Raw genomic sequence first — 20,158 nt, 5'->3', positions numbered from 1 at the left:
CAAAGCAAGCCTCAACTTCTTCAGATTCCCTCAGATTTTATGAAACGTTCACCTGGTTTTGTCTCATGGATGGCCAGAGTTTAAAAGATGCAAAACTGCCTAGTCTTAACAACAGCGATGATTCTTGCTTCAAAGCACGTTAGGAGTATGAATGTGACAGACTTGGGATGCTGCTTAAAGATGCAGTTTGAAACTCCCATGGTTGTAATCGTGGCCAGTTTCCACAGGGCACTATTACCAAGCTTATAAAAATGGTGCCTTGCTTTATTTAGCTTTACAAGGCATTAACTTTATTCTAGCGGAACCACATGAGCCTGTTTCCTCCCACACCCCCATGAGAAGGATGAAAGTTTTAAAAAGGAGGCCCAGCCATTACTGATGAATGCTTGAACTGTGCACACAAATCCCAGTTCTCAGGGACATAGGAGAATGCTTTGGCTGTGGCTCCACATCTAGTAGCAATGCTGTGTGACTAACACCTCCCATAAAGCAGCTTCCCTTCTTTCCCTTCTCCCACCCCAGGCTATGCCAACAAGAGCATTCATGTAGCTTCCTGATGTACCTGATCGTGATGTGGCTGGAAAAATAGCCTAGAATTTTATTTCATGTTTCTTTTCTCCCTGCCCAGATCAGCTCCTTGATACATTTCACCACACAGCTGAGCAAATAGTTGGCTTTGGCAGAGCATAGGGAGAGGAGTGGGCAGGGCACCGGCGTCCAAAGGAGAGCCAGGACTGTTTAAACTATCCTTGCCATTAGAGAAATGCTCCAAGAACCACAGTCCCAGCTGCAAGAAGTACAAAAGGGCAGGTCTAGATTGCCAGCTGCTTTTAGTGTGCATTAAGACCTTCTACAAAATTGGGAAGCCATTGTATACAAATATGAGACTCACCCTGATCTGTTTTTATTCTGAAGGCTGTTCTCAGTGTGCCATTGCTATGAATCACAGTGGTTATGGTTGTTGTGGGATACAATCCAGAAGTAGCTTCATGCCTCTAAAAAAGCAACCTCCAAACATAAATAAAAGCGACCATCGGAATGGGTGGTGCTACATCTGTGGTCCCACAGGCATCCATCCTGCTTTCTTGCCATTCAGATCAGGCCTGTGAAACACCAGACCCAGATCAACTGGCAACACAGATGTGTCCCAAATCAGGCTTGGTCACATGGTTACTCTATTAGCCCAAGCCTGCAAAACAACATGAATTTCAGACTTCTGTTTATGCTGGATTCAGAGGACAGACAGTTCCTAGTTGAGAGTAATAACTGCTAGAATAAAAATCATCCTTCAGAAATACTTCAAAACAAATTAGAACCAGAAATGTAGGTTTGGGCAGGTTCAGGGGCTTACGTCAAATAGTTAGATTTTATTTTATTTGGTATTATTTGCCCCAGAACCAGAGTTGCCACATTGAGTGACTACAAAATGATATTCTGAACAAGAGCTACAAAGGGAGTGAAAAAAAATATGTAATAGAATCTCCCCAGCTAAATCCAGTTGGTTAAAATCCAGCTAACAAACTTTAAACTACCAGTAGCTCATAAAGTCTAGCATGGGTTTTTCTCTCCTTTTCTTAATGCCTCAGACTTGCAAAACTGTCCTGAGGCAGCTGAAGATAATAAGTTTCTTGTTTTGCTCTTATGACAGTCCTCTTTTACTGGGGGAGATGCAGCTATGAGCAGCATCCCTATATCTTAATGAGTCAGTGTGGGTGTGTACTTTTTAGGTACCCAAGAAAAAGCTTTTTACACAATGAGTTAAGCTGTTTGCCTTTTGAAGTTTTTGAAACAGTCTGTGGAGGTGGTTATATTGAAGTCTGTGTGGATGTATTTCTGCACTGAATACCTGCCAGGTGGCTGCATCCGACTCAACCGGGCAAAATCCTTCTGGAAGGAAAGCTTGCTGCAGAAGTTTGTTTGAACGCTTGGAATGACAGCAGAAAGGAACAGACCAAATTGTTATGGAGTACAGTCCTACAGATCACAAAAAACAATCTGCAAACGTTGGAGAAGTGTCACTGAAGGAGAGGCAACAAGGTCTATCCAGCTCCAAAAGCCTCTGTGAAAAATCGCATAACTCAAATGGCTGAAATGGTTTTCGCATTCATTGCACATGTAGTCTGGTTTTAGCTATCTCCAGTGCAGTCATTCTGCTGATCTATGGTAGCTATTCCCCACTCAGTGCATGAGCATGTTTCCCATTCACATAAATAAGAGTTATGTCTTTTTATCCAGAGAAAGGAGATTTTATTTGGCTAGTGCCAAAGGAGTTTCTCACAGGACTGTTTTCCTCCCACACTCTCAGTTTTGTTCAGCTCTCCTGACCTGTGTTTTCTTTGTTTTGAACTGTTAGACTTTTATATTTTAGGTCATAAACGTTAGTAAACTATTGGAGAAGGTGGCATGGTTAGAAATGGAGTCCTTAGTGTGTTCAGCCATCTATGTAATGCAACCTAAGATATAAGAAAGAGGTAGCTTGAAAGAGAGAAAAAAATCTTGGAAGTTTTGCAGTGTTTAGGTAATTTTATTTTATGTGATTATATGTCCACATTTTTCCCTCTCCTTTCCCCAAGTACCTATCAGTGAGTCTTGCTTTACTGTATGTGGGAAGGCTTGCGCTTATTTACAGGGCCTCTGTGTTATTTAGCTATTTTTTTTGTCAATTGCTTTGAAAATCTCTGTGTTAAGGCACTATTCAAGGAATGCCAGTGGTAACTATGGCTATCCCTGCTAAAAAGCTTCTAAGCCTCGGAACGTGTTTCGGTTCTGTGACCTTAGGTTGTTTAATTAATAGAGTGCAATACTGATAACCAGGGTACCTCAAGCCGTACAGATACTGATGCTGTGATAGCAACCACGGGGGCTCCTTTGAAATCTCACATTTATTGTCCAAGGCTGTTGCTGGGAAGGTGGCACCAGTAATGTTCATTCAATATTAGGCTTGATGTACCAGCATTCTCTGGAACAAAGGTTTATCAAGCTCGCATAGTTATTTTTGCCTTTTGTTCTCCCCACTGCGCAATTCATTTGTTTAGAGACATGCAAGGAGGTTAGGTGTGCTCTCTACCCTATGAGCTTCTGGACGTGTGGCTGATATGTCTGCTTTTCTCCCCCTTGTTTTTTTTTTTTTTTTGAGGCAGAGAGGAGAGGGATGGGAGAAGAAAGGCAGCAACAATTTTTTTTTAAATTATTATTATTATTATTATTATTATTATTATTATTATTATTATTATTATTATTTCCATTCTTCTGACACTGTTATGGACCAGGCCCTCTGCCCACTCCAGCCTTTGTCTCCTTTTGTATGACAAAAGCTGTCATGCAACTTCTTGATGATGCCATCTCTATTTTTTAGTCTCTTCTCCTTTCAATTCATGATTTTCCTACACTGCTCACTGCCTTGTTAATCAAACAAATTGGCACCCAGCCACCTTGGGAGACAATTGTATTAACTGAAGATGCCAAGGAGAACGCAGGGAAGGTTTCAGCAGTAAGGTTAGTAGTGATGTGGAAGGAATGAGCTCCTGGATAGCATTGCACACCCACTAGCGTCCCCTTGGCTAGCTTCTTGGGTTATCAGGGACTGCAGGAGAAGCAGATTAGGGCTATTCACACCAGCAGTTTCCTTAGTGCCTTTGAGAGACTGATAACTTCTGGTGGAGAAGCAGTGACGCCAGCGGGCAATAATCTTTTCCCCTGGGAGAGCTGCCTGCCCTGTGTGTGTGTTTATCCCCAAAGGTGTGGCTTCCAGCTCCTGGAAACCCTGTCTCTCCTTCTGGCTTTTGGCGCCTGCGATAGTATTCTAGGCTGGTCACCACAGCTTGTCCAGCTCCAGCAGTACTCCCTGGAGAGCTGCTTCTGGACAAGATCTTGGGGAAGAATTGCTCAACATCAGCCTTGTCCTATGTCGATGCTGTTATGGCCCTGCCAAGGGGGTATGTGCTGAGCCAGCCTAGCTATGACCCATCACAGCCTTTACACCTATTTCCTCCCTGCTGCCTGTCAGCACGTGGGGAATGGTGAGGAAACATGAAGAAGCATGAGAAAAGCTTAATTTAATTCCAAGCCTTCGCATTTCAGTGCTGCCAGTCAAAAGGCAGGGCGTAGCCTGAAGAGCCTGGGATGGATGGCAGGGGAGCATGCTCACCCCGGTTGTGCAGCCAGCATGCAACGTGCTGCCGCAAGAATGTGCTGTGAGCTCAACCACAGTCGTGCAAGGAAAAGCCTTCTGAGCAGCAGCATGGTACAGGCAGGCTGCTGGCCCAACTCGCTGCGCCTCACTGAGTCCTTTTACACAAAGGCGGTGCGAAGTACAGGCATGCCCTTAATCTCTATTTCCTATCCTCACCTTCAGGGGAGTTATAAAAGCAAAGGCCTACTGTGTTTGAGGATTTTTAAACACGGCTCTGAATGTGTATTAGCTTGTTTGGCCCACGATATAGTGAGCTACTGAGGAGTGTTTGCTGAAGTGTACCCTGGCATCCTTATCCTTCCTTTGCAGCTGCTATTTACCAGACAGCATTTGTGGTGAATGTAGCTGGCAGGAAACATCACTGAGGAATGAACTGGATGAGTTAAAGAAATTTTCACACGAACATCGTCACAGGAATGTGAAAATCCTTCACATGAAGGCGTATTTTTGTAATACTGAATTAAAATAACATTCCATGAAGCTGGCTCAACTGAATCAAATTTACCATCAAAATGTTTGGTGTTTCTGTTTGAGGTCCCTGCTTTGTTTACAGCTCCACTGTGTTATGCTCTGTGTTGCAGAGAGAGCATCTCCATCCGCTCTATTGATGTGCTGTTTCACAGACGTGGCAGCAGCCCAGCTAATTCATCAGCACTGAGCAGGGAGTGGGGGAGATTTAGACTTTTTCTTGGCAATTAAAGGAACTGATTATGAAAAAGCACTTATTCCTGTTTTAGTCAAAAAGGCCTGATATGACGCTATTTCCTTAAGAAACTCAGATTGCTTAACTAGAATGAGAATGTCTTCTTTAAAAATTATCAGAATAAAGTAGCAGGATGGTTTCTTCTGAAGTTTGGCCATTCTGAGGTTTAATTTGCAAGTCAGATGTAGTTATTCTTCTCGTAGTTTTATAGCCCATGACTGGAACTTTTTTTAAATTCATCATTCCAGAAAGCGAAAAAACTACTCAAAAATAGAACTGTAGAAGAGATCAGAACCCACAAAACCAAAAACACACAGCTATTAATATGCATCTCAGTCAGCTGTACTGATTCTTTCTTTGTAGGTTGTGCAATCTACCCCTTCCTTTAACCATTGTCTTTGTTTTCTTATTTAGATCTTTGTTTATATTTCTTGAAGGACTGTAACTCTTTATTTTGTTTAGAAAATTCCCAACAGATTGTCATTGCTATAACTATATGGGAATGGACTATTTTTGTTGAGTTATTTATTTGAATTGGGACTCTCTAAAACCATCTCCTTGTCATCCATCTCATAGAGACGTTCTGACAATGTATTAGTCATCACTAGAGTGACATGAAGCAGAGTGTAGTGTTTGGAGATGCCCTGCTGGTGAAAGACACTATGGTTTAAGCCTCCTCACAGATGTGCAAAGCTGAACTAGCATGCTTAATAGGTTTTTCCCTATAAATCCCCACGTGCCATTGAGAGATTGGATCTTCGTAGAAGGGCTGGATTTAATGGGAATCCTGGATGTCTGCGGTTTATCTCACAGCTCCCATCTTCAGCATTGCTTGTAGGGGTGGGTGAAGTGTGCTGCTCCAACATCAGCTTCTGTTGCCACCCGGATAAAAGCAACAGAGGCAGAAGATCTCCCTGCCCAGCACCCAGGCGCAGGCTCAGAGCTGGGGCTTTGTCTCCAGAGCTCTGACAGCAGCATGGCCATGAAACAGCTGAAGTAAACAAACCAACAATACAGGCATTTTTGTACAGAATAGATCCATTATTCTTCCTGACAACATGACTTGGATTTTGAGTTCTCATTCTTTGTATTGTTCCTTATTTAAAAAGAAAGAGAAAGCAGGACAAGGAATAATACAAATGAGACAGCCTAGGGCTTGTGCTTGCCTAAAGGATGCTATTAAGGTCCTGTCGGTGCTACAAATTGGAACCATTTTGTAATCAGGTCCCTTAACCCAGCTGTATTTTTAAAGCAGTTGGGCCCTAAAGTGCTACGTGCTTGTGTGATCGATTTGCCTAAGACCTTCTACACAGACTAATAACTAAGAGGCAGTAAGCAATCACTTACAAGACCAGTCTATTGATCATTTAACGCACATACTTTTTCTTAGCTGGGCAATGGGGCTCATGCAGTCATACAGAGGAGTGTGTGTGTGTGTGTGTGTGTGTGTGTATTTACTGCCCTTCCCATCTTAGCCCTGGGTGAGATTTCAGCCAGAGGATGTTCAGTGGGCTGCAGCGAGGATGCACACTGCTCTGCCTGGGTGCACTGAGTGGTGAACACTGTCTGCAGAGGCTGCTAGGCTGGATTCTGCCCTGGCCACCCCTGCTGGGCAGGGGTCTTGGAGGGAGCCCACAGCCAGAGGGCTGCTGGGAAGGCACACAAAGCTGTTAGGGGTTCCAGACAGTGTTTTGTTGCAAGGTTCACACTCAATATAGCTTCAAAAAGTTTGTGTTACATAAATTTTGAGCCCTTTCTAGTCATTTGGACGGGAATGGTTGGACTCGATGATCCTGTGGGTCCTTTCCAACCTGGTGATTCTATGATTCTATGAAATCCATACTGTCTGCTGGACACAGAAAAGCCGGCATGGATCCTGGGAATTTTTTTCTCCTTACTAGGGAAGTCTAGTTACGCCTGAGAAGCAGCCCTTGAGCTTGCTGAAGCATCAAAGGTGGATGCATTTCCCAGCTACATCAAGAGGATATGCATTTACGTGCTCCTAAAAGCACACAGACTCCCTATGAAGGGGTAATGAATTTGTCTGGTCTGCATGGTAACCTCCTCACTTGGGCCGTTCCTCTGGCCGGGCAAGGTGTGGCTATAAGGAAGCCCTGCTGTGGGAGAGGTGAAGAAGGGTCTATTTGAACCCTCATAAAAGTCTCCTCATGCTGACTTTTTCAGATCTGGGCAGCCATAGCAAGAGACAAGCAATAAAGTCATCATCTCTGAAATGAAATGCACTATTGCCATAATCAAATCAGCTGTCGTGAGCCCACTCCTGGAAAAAACACATCAGGAGCATTAAGCAGAAAACCGCTGTATGTTTAAAAATTGTTTCTTACTGATTGAGTGTGTTAGAGATAACTTCTTGGGTCGATCCATGCCATTTTTTGTTTTAATCTCTGCACTTGTGATTTTCCAGGGGAACACATAAAGCAAATCCTTATTGCACTTTCAAGACTGATTGTAAACCCCATTTTAAGTGACCAGTCTGGAAGATATTTCATTCAACTAAGCGCTGTTTCTGTTTACACATCTGTAGCATTTAAACATTGCAGGATTGTTTGAATGCAATGTTTAAATGTATTTAACATTTAATTCATTTATGTTTATGTTTAAATGCGTAAACAATGCATAAATCTACATTTTAATGCATAAACATTGTGTGACCACCTCAGTTCATGGTCTTAAACATAAATAATTGGAGGTTTTGGCCCAAAAAAATGACAGTGGAGGAATTAAAGAGAACAACAGAACATCTCTTCATTATTGACAAGTAATACATAACAGAATAACTTTATTGACAGTATATAAGTGGCTGGGAGTCATACCCATTAATGGCAACCAGCAAACTAGCTTTTGCACTTACTCTTCTGATACAGTTGATACATGCCCATAAAGCCTGGGATGCTGTTTCTTTGTAGTGGGAGGTGGGAAAATGGAGAGGACAAGTGGCAAGGAAAACAGGGTGCATGAGGGAAGGAGGAAGCATGAGGAACTCTGATAGATGAGTTAGATGCACTAAGAAGTTTTTGACTGGGAGGCATGGAAAAATGCAGAAGCAAGAGCTGAAGAGCTGACAGAAGCATCCAGCAAGAGAGGTGAATGGCAACAGACAGAGGTCTGGAAGGTCAGACATGGTACAGGAAGGCATTAAAGCATCCCGTTCGGGAGATGTGGAGGCAGAAGATGAGGGCATACGCAAATGTATTCAGAACAAGCTGTGGGATCCAATGATGGTCAGGGGATGAAGGCACAGCAGAGGGAAAAGGGTCATAAGTGGGTTAATGTCTCATGCTTATGGACCCAGGTACCTGGGATGCAGTGACACAGATGCCATGGAGGGATTAGAGAAACCCACAGTGGGAAGACATGGGGTACACGCAGAATTGCTGGCATGGTGACATGATGGTCAGCTGCAGGAACCTCTTGTGTAGCCTGGGATAAGATCACACTCTTTCTTGCCACATCTGCTTTGTTCAATGCATAGCAAAGGGAGTATACACAGTGAGGACAGTGAGACCATCCTCAGCAGTGCCCTTCACAAGATTAAATAAAATTTCCTCAGGAAATATATTGTGCACCTGCTATTTTCAGTGGGTATAAGGTAGAAGAAACAGCTAAAGGTAACTTGCTGGCTTACTCCCTGCTCATACTTTAAATTTGGAAGCTTTTTTCTGGTATTGCGACTGTTCAGCAGGGGTTATAAAGCACCACTTTCAGTGGGGAAATCAATCAACGTGAAAACCAAAAATTCTCGTTGTCTAGCTCTATCTTATGAGTTCTGCAGTATATATAGTCTTTTTGTCCCTTTTCTGTTTGATTTCCTAGTGTATTTGTATTTGTGCCATGTTTTTGATTACATGCATATGTCTAATTGGACATTTGTCATTAAACATATATAAAATTCACACACACATATTAACCATATGGAAGTCTTGTTAAAAAAGATTTATTCCCTCTGTGGCCATATACAAACATTTGAAATACTTGAATTGGACTGAATCACGATGTTAAAAACGATCAATAAAGTCTTCATATTTACTTTCTGAGTTTTAAACCCTGTGGAGACGTAAGGAAGCATTTAAAGTTTTCTCACTTGGATCTTTTTCTCTGGTACCAGAAAAAGTAAACAGGGGGATTTCTTTCCTTTTCTTTCAACGAAAACAGGAGATTCTCAAGACTTAAAATGAAATCCCAAGAATAGACAACAGCATGTTTCCTGCTCCCTTCCCCTGTTGTTCCTGCCAGGGATCCTCAGCTGCTGTACACAACCCCTGACCTTCCTGCACCCCCTTCAGCCCACCTGCTGTCCTTTCCCTTGGAGCTTCTGCCTCTCACTCCCTTTGAACATTTGGTGGTATGCTACAATGAGCTAATGCTGCTTCTGCTCACTTTGGACTTAGGACCATTGTCACTGCGTGTAAATGTGGTGTAAATCCCTGTCCTGGAGCCTGGGCATGGTAGCTGTTTGTTATATGTATCTCACTTAATCTTAGCCCTTCTTCCTCTTTCCACAGCAGCAGGGACGCTCGGTGGGGTCAGGATGTTGTGCAGCTCTAGCCCGCACCGTTTGTCCCTGTAATATTGAGGACAGGCCCTCTTTCTCCTCCTGGGAGCGTAGAATTCCTCTAGGAATTTCCCAATTTAGTAACTGCTGGTGGAAATGCCGCCTATAGTGACTGCAAAGAGATGCTGCTGCTATCAGAGTGCAGCTTTGCTTTGTGAACACAGAAATTGCTGAGCTGCAAAGGTGAGATAATGATAGTTTAGCCTGGAGAAGAGGAGGCTGAGGGGAGACCTTATCGCTCTCTACAGCTACCCAAAAGGAGGCTGTGGAAAGGAGGGAGCTGGCCTCTTCTCCCAAGTGACAGGGGACAGGACAAGGGGGAATGGCCTCAAACTGTGCCAGGGGAGGTTCAGGCTGGACATCAGGAAAAAAAATTTCACAGAAAGGGTCATTGGGCACTGGCAGAGGCTGCCCAGGGAGGTGGTGGAGTCACCTTCTCTGGAGGTGTTTAAGGGACAGCTGGTCAAGGTGCTGAGGGGCATTGTTTAGGGAGTGTTAGGAATGGTGGGACTCGATGACCCAGTGGGTCCCTTCCAATCTAGTGATTCTATGATAGTAATGGAGTGTTGGGAAGTTAGTAAAATCACCACAATCACCATCGTCTGTAGAAAATGTTTTTCTGCCCTTCCAGTACTTCAAAACAGCAATGCTAGTTTCCTGCACTTGGGGCACAACAACCCTATGCAGCGCTACAGACTGGGGGAAGAATGGCTGGAGAGCTGCACGGAAGAGAAGGACCTGGGGGTGCTGGTTGACAGCCGACTGAACATGAGCCAGCAGTGTGCCCAGGTGGCCAAGAAGGCCAACGGCATCTTGGCTTGTATCAGAAATGGGGTCACCAGCAGGTCCAGGGAGGTTATTCTCCCTCTGTACTCAGCACTGGTGAGACCGCATCTCGAGTACTGTGTTCAGTTCTGGGCCCCTCACCACAAGAAGGATGTTGAGGCTCTGGAGCGTGTCCAGAGAAGAGCAACAAAGCTGGTGAGGGGGCTGGAGAACAAGTCTTACGAGGAGCGGCTGAGAGAGCTGGGGTTGTTTAGCCTGGAGAAGAGGAGGCTGAGGGGAGACCTTATTACTCTCTACAACTACCTGAAAGGAGGTTGTGGAGAGGAGGGAGCTGGCCTCTTCTCCCAAGTGACAGGGGACAGGACTAGAGGGAATGGCCTGAAGCTCCGTCAGGGGAGGTTCAGGTTGGATATCAGAAAAAAATTCTTCACAGTAAGAGTCATTGGGTACTGGAACAGGCTGCCCAGGGAGGTGGTCGAGTCGCCTTCCCTGGAGGTGTTTAAGGATCGGGTGGATGAAGTACTTAGGGACATGGTTTAGGGAGTGTTAGGAATGGTTGGACTCGATGATCCAATGGGTCCTTTCCAACCTTGTGATTCTGTGATTCTGTGATAGTTTTGCTCTTATAAGAAAGAAATCAAAATATTTTTAACCTGAAAAGGGAAAGTCCAAGAACATCAGTGATGAACAGTAATGTGGGAGGACTTAATATATGGCACTCCATTTCAGCGTGAACTCGTAGTGATATGTCTTTGATAGAGTAGAGATCTTTTAATTTGCTTTCAGCAAGGTATTTTAGAATATTATATGCAGGGACTTTTCTAGAGGCCTAGCATTTAAAATCTTCCATGAGTGTGTCTGGATTTGTCTAAGAGAAATTTGTTTGCGTATGTATATATAGGAATGCATCACAATTTTCAACATTTGCTTGCTTTTTGCACTCAAGGTTCGCTGCCATATGTGCAGTTACAAAGGTTTTGCTGTATTTTGTTTAGATAAGATTTAGAGGGCCATGACAAATTTGTGGTGCAATTCTTATCAGCAGTTTTCATAACCAACAGGAGTTGGCAGCGGAAGCTGCCAAGAGGCCAGCCTGGGCTGGGCACAAGGGCTGGGACTTCCATGTGAGGGGCACCCTCGAGGTGACGCTGAAGTGATGCTGAGGTGATGCTGGGGAACAGGATTGGCCATTCCCCTTGCAACCTGGAGAGTCCTTGCACTCCAGGCACAGCCTTGCCACATCAGTGTTTTGGCAGTTGGCGTTGACGGGTAGCCAGCGCACAGCAGTGGAAATGACACGTGTCTAGCAGAAAGGGAAAAAGGTGTTTGTCAGAGGAAGGCTAGCAGCTGGACGACTGCAGCGGGGCAGCTCTGCCTTTGTTTGAAACATAGTGCTGAGGAGTCAGCAAGGTCTTTGGCTCTGCTTCTCTGAGCCTTTGCGTGTGCCTGTCAATACACTTTTTAAAATTTTAGGAAATAGCCAGTGTTTTTAGGAGGCATAGCTCTTCTTCAGGAATGGGACTGTGGCTTGCTGATGCTTTTCATCTGGAGTACGAAGTGCTGTTCTGATGGCTGGTGGGGTTTTTCCTCTTGATGAGTCTGGAAGTTGGTGCAGAAGTGAGTGTCACAGAGGCTTTGGAGAATAGTCTAAGCTGTAAAGAAGAATTAACTTAATAATCCCTATTGAGAAAGTTGCTATTCATTGATGTCAGATGGTAAGTCATTTAAATCACTCCATCCTCATATATTTCTCTAGCTATTTACCTGTATTTCAAAACTATATTCAGAGTACATTGATTCTTTTTACAAAGCTATCACACAGATAATTATAGCCAAATTTAACGGTTACTGGCATTGCATATTTGATTGAAAATACATAGTTACTTTCAAACCGGTTTCACCGTGAGAAATAGGAGCATTACTTCTGATGTTACTGCTTGTGAACTGTTCTGATGCTTGCAGACAGGTAAGATATGAAATCAAACAGTTAGTTGCAACAGCAGGGAAAATTTTAGTGTTGGTTTATAATTTCTCTCTTTAAATAAAATTTGTGGCTAACTACGAAGATAAGGAATATCTAAACTGAAAGGAAAGACACCAATAAATATAGATGTGGAGCAGCAGGATGTGGATAAAGGTTAGTTTGTGATGGTTTTGTTCTCTCTGCTTTAAATACTAGTCATAACTTGTTTCCTGAATTTAGCTTGAATTCAGATTGTTTCTCACTTGCTATACCCTGTGATTGCTTGCCTATTCTCATTGTTTTAGAGCCAACAGAAACTAAATGTTGCTCCTATGTATTGACTTGGTCTAGATATAATTTTCTGTTCACGGCACCAGTATAAAAGAACATAAAACTTCAGTGATTCATTGGGTGACTGAAGCTGTTAGTACTTCCCAGAGAGGGCACATGAAATGAAATCTCAATTAAGAGTGGCTTTCCTTTACAAAGTAAAACCTTTGAATCAGAGCATACCTCTAAGCCTTTTGTCTGCCAAATGGGTGGGGGGAATTCAGTTGAGAAAATGCAGTCAAGATGTGAAAAAAACGTGCCTGGGGGCATGTGAGGCCTGTTTCCAGTGATGCACGGGTGTTAGCTACATGCTGAGCTTTAAGATCCCAGAGCAAAATAAGGCTGAATATTCCCTTCTCACTCTCTGGGAATTAAATTAAGTGTCAAACCAAAGGGCTTTAGGAAAATAAAATCAGAAAATGTTTGAGTTTCAGTTGGAACTTCTAGATAACTTACACATTTCCTAAGTGTGAAAGCTTGAAAAAATATGGTTCTTTGTTGCCACCGAAATGAGGAGCTGTCACTTTTTTAATGTTAGTGCCTTTTATGTAAGAGAATTGTAGCTTTAATTCAGAAGCTGTTCAATTATATGCCTAGTTTCAAAAAAAATTGCAGACTGCACTTCGGTCAAATGAATTCTAAAAATTTTATAAGTATAAAGTATGCTTTATAGTATATATTACTTTACAGTACACTTTAAAATAGATGGTATAAAATGAAGTTTAGGATTCTTAATTCCTAGAATTATGTATAGAATTGAACCAAGTTATTTTAAAAGTTCTAGTAGAGACTCTTGTTCCAACTAAATAAGTAGGTTTCCACATGGGTAATCGTCTCACATATTGTGGTATTGTATTATACTAGTACATTAGAATTTTAAAATGAAAGAAAAAAATCTAGACTGTTCAGTTTCACTGATCCTTCAGTCATGATAAATACAGAACACATCCCCACTGAGAAGTACTGAAAGTATATTTTCAAAGTCCTTACACTTTCAGAAGATTCAATAGGGAAAACAATGTTGACAAAAGTCAGACTTCAGTCATTCTGGTTGGTGAAAACTTGGCTGTTTGCATCCCTTGCTGTATCAGTGGGAACCACTGCACTCTAAAGGGACTGAACCTAAACATGTATTTCTCTGAATAGAGAAAGTAGACAAAGTAAATAAAAAGGAAATACAATGTAGTGGTGATACACAGGGGGTTTAAACGATTTTGAAAGATACTACTTGAACATTGTATGAAAATATCACTATGGAGGGAGGATGATATATCTCTAAGTGCAGACTGTCTATTTTAAGAGAAAATAATGAAAATTTAAAGAAACTAGGCTTTATTCTCTTTTCTTCATAAAATATGAAGGATATCATTTTTAATATTTTCAATTTCCTTCCTCTTATATTCTGTTCTAAATAGGCTTTATTCTTGATCTCAGCTGCTCAGGCTCATGTTAGGCTTCCTGAATAATGAGAATTTTTTAAACAATTCTCCCCAAATACATTTTTAGTATCTTTTTTTTGCCAGGTGGGGTTTTTTTCAGTGTTTGAAATATGCTGAATTTGTATTTTGTGCACTGTAAAATCAAGAGGGTTAAAATTCTTACTTTCTTCTCCTAATCTCCATTACCATTAAAAAATATTTTGTGGCCATATAACTTCATGTGTTTGTAAAGGGGCAAGGAAATGCCAGCTGTAATAAATTCTTAGGTTGAAAATCTTCCAACTGAGTAGTACTAACTACCAGCGAGTTGGGTGTTTTTTTAAAGGACATGGTTTGTAGAACTAATAACTAGGCCTATATGTTATTTAAGGTGTTATCTTCTGGTCCCTTTTTAATTGATTCAGATCTTTTTCGAAGTGAGGTGTCAGCAATGAGTCTCTTAGCCCAGTCGATGGAGGTCTTGCAATGCTGAGGAGAGCAAAAGATTTATTTTACATGCCATCTGTCAGTAAATCTTTATAGAACCGTTGCTTTTCTATGACAGCAAGAAGAAAGTTGACTCGTGTTCAGCCTGCAGCCTGCAGATCCTTTTGTGACAACAGTTTCGGGACCAGCTGTCTCCCATCTCCCTTCACACTCCTAACTTGTTTCTTCCCAAGGAAGTATTTTGCAACAATATGTCCTTTTTGCACATTGCCTTCTATTTGTCTTAGCCCATTTCTCCAACTTCCATATCCATCTGTGCATCTAATCATGCTGTCCAGTATGCCTGCAGCTCCTTCTAGCTTTGTGTAATCTGCAAACTTGGAAATCAAGTTGCATCATCCACATCAGAGGCTAGCCTGGAACGAGGTCCTCTCTTACTCACTCATGGTTTTCAGCACGTTCTGTCGGTCTCTGCAGGTTCAGGCACTTCTTGCAGGTTGCTGCCAAGCATCGTGATCTGGAGAGGACAGTTACTCGCCCTGGAAGAGCCTCAAAACGCACACCTGGGTAACAACTCTTAAAATGCGAACAGCAGATACATGAGTATGCTGTAAAAATATTGAATAGTGTCAAATTGCCTTGATGCCTCTTTCCAGTTTAATAAGGAACCATTGATAAATAGTCTTTGATATGGTTTCCTTGTCACGCACTGACAATTTCACGTAGATTGTTCTCTTCATGAATATGCCATGTGAAGCAGCATTGGGAATCGTAGGAGAATGGAAATATATGTCATCTGCTTCCTTCTTATTTGTAAGGTATATAATTGTACTATTAAATAAAAACTAGCTGTATTTGACAATAATTTGCATTGTTTCTCACAAAGGCATGTGAACTTGAAATTTTTACGTGCTTACAAATAACGTGTGTGATTGTTCCTCACCATTTTTTCCTGTAAATTTAGGTCAGACTGAAATGTCAATGGGGCCCCTGTGAAACCTACTTTTGATCCATAAAGATGAGAGTTGACTTGCCTTTTTTCTGTCTCTTGCAATATTAACCACCCATATCGTAGTGCCTGAAGCTATGCTATTGAGCTCACCAGACCTGTTGCAGGAATATTTTGGTGTTTCTGGCTGAAGCAACCAGAGAGAAGAGGCAGCATAGGGTAGGGGCACAGCATGGGAGAGGTGGACAATGTTGGGCAGCCCTAGGAGAGGCCAACAAGCTTACAGGGACCCAGACCCCTTAGATGTCCTCTCTGGGGGAGAATAGGGCTCAGTTTCTCTCCTTGTTTCATGCTCCTGCACCTTCCATGACCACCTCTAGCTGTGTGCTCTCACCTACATACTAAAGATACTCTTAGTGGCCTGTGGGTTTTGTCTCAGCAGCATTTGGGTAGTCTTTCTGCAGGTTTCTTTACCAGCAGATTGTGCTTTGTGTGATACAATTGTGAAATAATCCGTATTCATCCTGCTTTATACCTGGATTAGTCATCTATAGTAGGTGTTCAACAGTAACAGACCTCTTGTTACTTTTATCTCTTATTAATGCCCCAAAACTGTCTGCAAGGATTTCTGCTCTGTCTTTCCAGAGGTTGGAACAATTGTAGGTTACCTTTGAAATAAAAATACAAGCCTCTCCCTTGCCTAGCATTCCTAAACAAGCTGTCCATTTTCTATATTAATATTTCAGTTGTGTGAATTCTTAGCAAGTTTCTGTTATGCCACTTAAATCTCATACTTTATTATGCCTTAAGACTTCCAGCTCCTCCTGTTTTGTTCTTCATAGCTCTTCTATTAGCACACAGTCTTTTCATACCTTTGCAAGACAGAGTTGCTGTTTGCTGCTGTCCCTCTTGTGACCTTACAGTGAACCTCAGTATCTCTTCTCCCCTCTTCAGAGTTTGTGGGCTTTTTTTTTTTTGGTTTTTTTAACTCCTTTTCATCACTTCCCTGAGTTTTGTTTGAGAGGGTAGAGGTTAGTTCACTTTGTTATTTTCTGTCTTTCTCCACTAGATGGATAACAACAGAATAGCAGGGCATCTGCTGTGGAGCCATTATCCCGTGATCAAAGAAGTCAAAGTACTCTTGGCACTATCCTCAGAACAGCCTCTGCATCCAGCGCCAATGTGTGCATGTGCATGTATGCACACACAACTGCATGTGTCCCTCTCCTCTCTCCTCTGCTTGGTCTTTTACACTAGTTTGGTAGGGTCCAAGGGGATGCTTAGGGAGCCCCTGTGCCTTCTCCCTTACTCCAGTTATTGAATAAATTTGTCCTGCTTTCCCTAGGAATCCATGGGTTTGTTTCTCTGCATTTCCTGTATGGTTTTTTTTAAGTAACAGAAGCTTTTTGCCTTTCATGAAAAGGCCAGAACTATGGATGGAGGGACATCACTAAGGTGCCTAAACACCTGGAGAGAAGCAGGAGTGTTTCCCACTCAGGCTGGGAGTGCCTGGGCTTCTGATAAATTGAAAGGCAAACAACAGGCAAGGGAAGAGGCTCAAGACTCTAACAAAGGCGAAGAAACTTCCAAATAGAAGGGAGAAAAATCCTGCTTCCCTAGGGCTTAGATGTCTTAAAAGAGAGTTTGTCTCTTCCTTGAATATGTTGCAGCTATTTCCTCTTCCATGCTTCTTCCTTCTTCCTTTAAAGACCATGCAGTCTAGTACAGTGTACATGTTATTTGAGGGCCTCTATGCTATTTAGTCACTTAACTGCTAGGACTTCACCATGTTAAACTGCACAGCATTTTCCCATGTATTTTTTGCTTGCAACAGTTCCTGCACATTAGCTGTGGCTTCTGTTAGCACATACCATAATTTAATGGCATATTCTGCATGTTTAACCATTGATCTGGTACTAGAACTTGTCTGCCTAGTTTCTGACTCTGGTTGAAATTCAGCAAAAGTGATTTGCAACTTCTTTTGCAACTTTTCTGTATTCCTAAAGATGTCTAGGTGCAAATCAGTGTGGTGAATGTAAGGCTATTAAAAACTAAGACATTTTCTTAATTACTTTATAAGGACTTCATTAAGATACTGAATAAGACCTCAGAAGACCATGAACCACAAGCTGAAAAACACAGCTTCAGAAACAACATATTAGGAATTAATGATTAATTCACAGTGTTTGTTACCTGCATTGCTGGTAGTAAATAAGAGGAAGGCATTTGATATCGATTTAAGTAGTGAAAATTATGTAGAGGTTTTAAAAGCAATTGGTTCACTCCACTGATATCAATATGGAAAGGACTTAAGGAGATAGATTATTCTAAATTTTCATTTTTCTTTCTCCCCTATCACCATATTGGCATATGACTTTCAATATGAGGAGGTAACGTGAAATCCAGAAAGGCGTGAGAACCTGAAATGAAGATAAAACTCTATTGCTATGATTCTTATAAACCTAGATTAGCGTGGTTGTAGTTGAATACTCCATGATTCTTTAACTTTAGTACTGTGTGAGCAAATTATGACCATGGATGACTATGTTACAGTGTCCATTACTTTTATAGTTATCATTAATATAGCTTTACATGGAAAATACAACTGAAATATGACTACCTGTCACTGTGCTACCTTGCAAAAAAAATCACAGTGCTGATTAAGTTCTCCAGATGATTATAATGTTTTAGTTCAAAGATATCAAGCTTCCTTGCAAAAAGACTTTACTTTAAAAATATTTGATATTTCAGTTAAGTTTCTTATTAAACTCTGTATTTTGCATGCACTTTGTAGTACAGAAGTATTACTTTCCAGCAAACACTCTCATGTCTTCACATGGTTTGGGACTTTATTACAGAGCATTTCCACCTCTCAATTACAAGAGTGTCTGTTTACAGCTGTGTATTTTCTGTGGGTTTTGCTGTAATGTTTTTAACAGGTTTATTTCTGTTAAGCTGCATTGTATAAAAGGTGTCCAGCAAAACAGATCATTTCCTAAGATATCTTTGCTTTTTTAAACTCATGGAGCATGTGATGTGCAGCCTGGACTGATGCATGATTATTCACAGCATCAGGAGTATGGCGTGGTCCAGTTGGCAGTGCCCTGGACTGTAGCACAGGAAGACCCTGATTTCCTTTTTGGCTCTATTACAAGAGCCAGTGCAAATAACTTCATATTTGTGCTTCTTCCTCCTCTATTTCTGATGCAGATGTAGAATGAAAATACCTTTAATGTATATGCAGTGTTTAGCACAGTAAGAAAGATCTTGTTCTTCAAGTGAGGTGTCTAGATGCCTAGATGCTTCTGTAATGAACACTAAATGCATGCTAAATCCTAAATAAAATTGGAGGAAGTTAAAAAACATGTTCAGAAACTGTAAAAACATAGAAGATCTATTTTGGGCAAACACTTGTCAGGAAAATTTTCATCATGGTCCCACTACCTTTCTTTTCCTGGTCCTGAATTTATTCCTGCATTATTTATTTCTACCCTTTCCAAAACCCTATTCTAGACAAAAGCTCCCATTTTACTGCATATGTTCCTTTGACTTTGTTAACTCTAACTTTGGTAGCATTGTCACTAATTATTACTGCAAGATTTACAATATCTTGCATTGTGGATGGCTGGCATCATAGCTGTTCAGGCAGTAAAAGCAAGTTGCTTAGGAAAGAGCCCTTTCACAGTTGCCAGGGTAATTGTCAGCTACGATAAAGTCCAAGCACTGACGACTTTAGATTGAGTCTGGTTTTTAACGCAGAAGATAGTCATATTGAGGAAAAAAAAAAAAAAGCTCTTTTCAGAAGCTTTGTTTATTGCTTTCTATCCATATCAACATTCATTTTCTGGGTTTTGTGCAGATTGGATTTGTTTTCAGACTTTTTAAAGAAAGCACAAGCAGAGAGGCTGCCAAAAGAGAACACTGAGATTTTTGTCTGTCTTCAGTGGAGAATGGACTGGCTCATCTCAGTCCCACCTGGATTATGAAGGAGAAAGGAAACGTTTTGCTGCTCCATTCCAGAAACTGCCAGGGGAAGTGAGTAGGAAGATTATGATTGGCATTGTACCTTTTGCAAGAGGCAAAACTAAACGTTACTAGGAACAGGTTTAGGCCCTCTAGCAGGGAAATGAGATACTTAAAGTGTAAGTTGCCAACTTCATTCCTCTTTCAACATTTGTATTTGAGAGGAGGGAATGTTTTGCTACCAGTGGAGTCTTTAGGTACAGTTATTGCACCTTCAAAGTAACAAGAAAACTCACTCTGACCTTTATGGTAAGGCATTTGGTATAGAAAGAGTAAGTATGTATTTTATCTTTTTTCACCCTCTGTTACAAAATATTACTGCAAAAAATATTCCAAAATTTTCCAGAGGACTTTTGCTATCACAAGCACTAGTACAAAGAGTCCTTTGTTTCACAGGACTATCTAAACCTGTGGTAAACTCTTGCTCATTTTTATTCCCCCAGACAGGTGCCGTGAAGCTCTTTGGCATTTGTAGAGCAGATGGGATGCCGTTTTCCTGTTGTATCTAATTGACAGCACCTTACTATCTCTGTCCATGCATCCGGCCTCAGAAATATGGGTTGTGGAGTCTCAGAAAGCACTTTTTCCTCATCAACAACTTGCTTAACTCACTCACTACTGGGTGGCGAGTGAGAGTGATAACTTGCTAAGTGGCCTGCGAAGCCTCTTGGGAATTCATAACCCGGGGAAATTGTTTCTTGCTGCTGAATTTGCCATTTTGGCTGGTTGGTCACTTGATGTTGACTTGGCCGCCATACATTGTATTATGTACAT

The 20,158-nt window shown here is 41.7% G+C and overlaps 1 protein-coding gene across 5 annotated transcripts in view; it reads left to right on the top strand.

Annotated features, from left to right (window-relative positions):
- SASH1 (SAM and SH3 domain containing 1) overlaps positions 1-20,158 on the top strand; it is a 536,181-nt gene that overhangs the window by 382,186 nt on the left and 133,837 nt on the right. The window contains exon 1 of one of the 5 annotated variants that reach the window (XM_054062724.1): positions 11,952-11,969. The exons of the other annotated variants lie outside the window; for them this stretch is intronic. Within the exon in view, the coding sequence (XP_053918699.1) occupies positions 11,967-11,969 (3 nt within the window). The 5' untranslated portion in view covers positions 11,952-11,966. Of the gene's footprint in view, positions 1-11,951; positions 11,970-20,158 lie in introns of those variants that run through there. 5 annotated transcript variants of the gene reach the window in all.

The sequence above is a fragment of the Cuculus canorus genome, chromosome 3 (assembly GCF_017976375.1).
Source record: "Cuculus canorus isolate bCucCan1 chromosome 3, bCucCan1.pri, whole genome shotgun sequence".
Classification (NCBI taxonomy): Eukaryota; Metazoa; Chordata; class Aves; order Cuculiformes; family Cuculidae; genus Cuculus; species Cuculus canorus.
The sequence above is the reverse complement of the archived record's forward strand: the minus strand, read 5'-3'. Positions and strand labels throughout refer to the sequence as shown.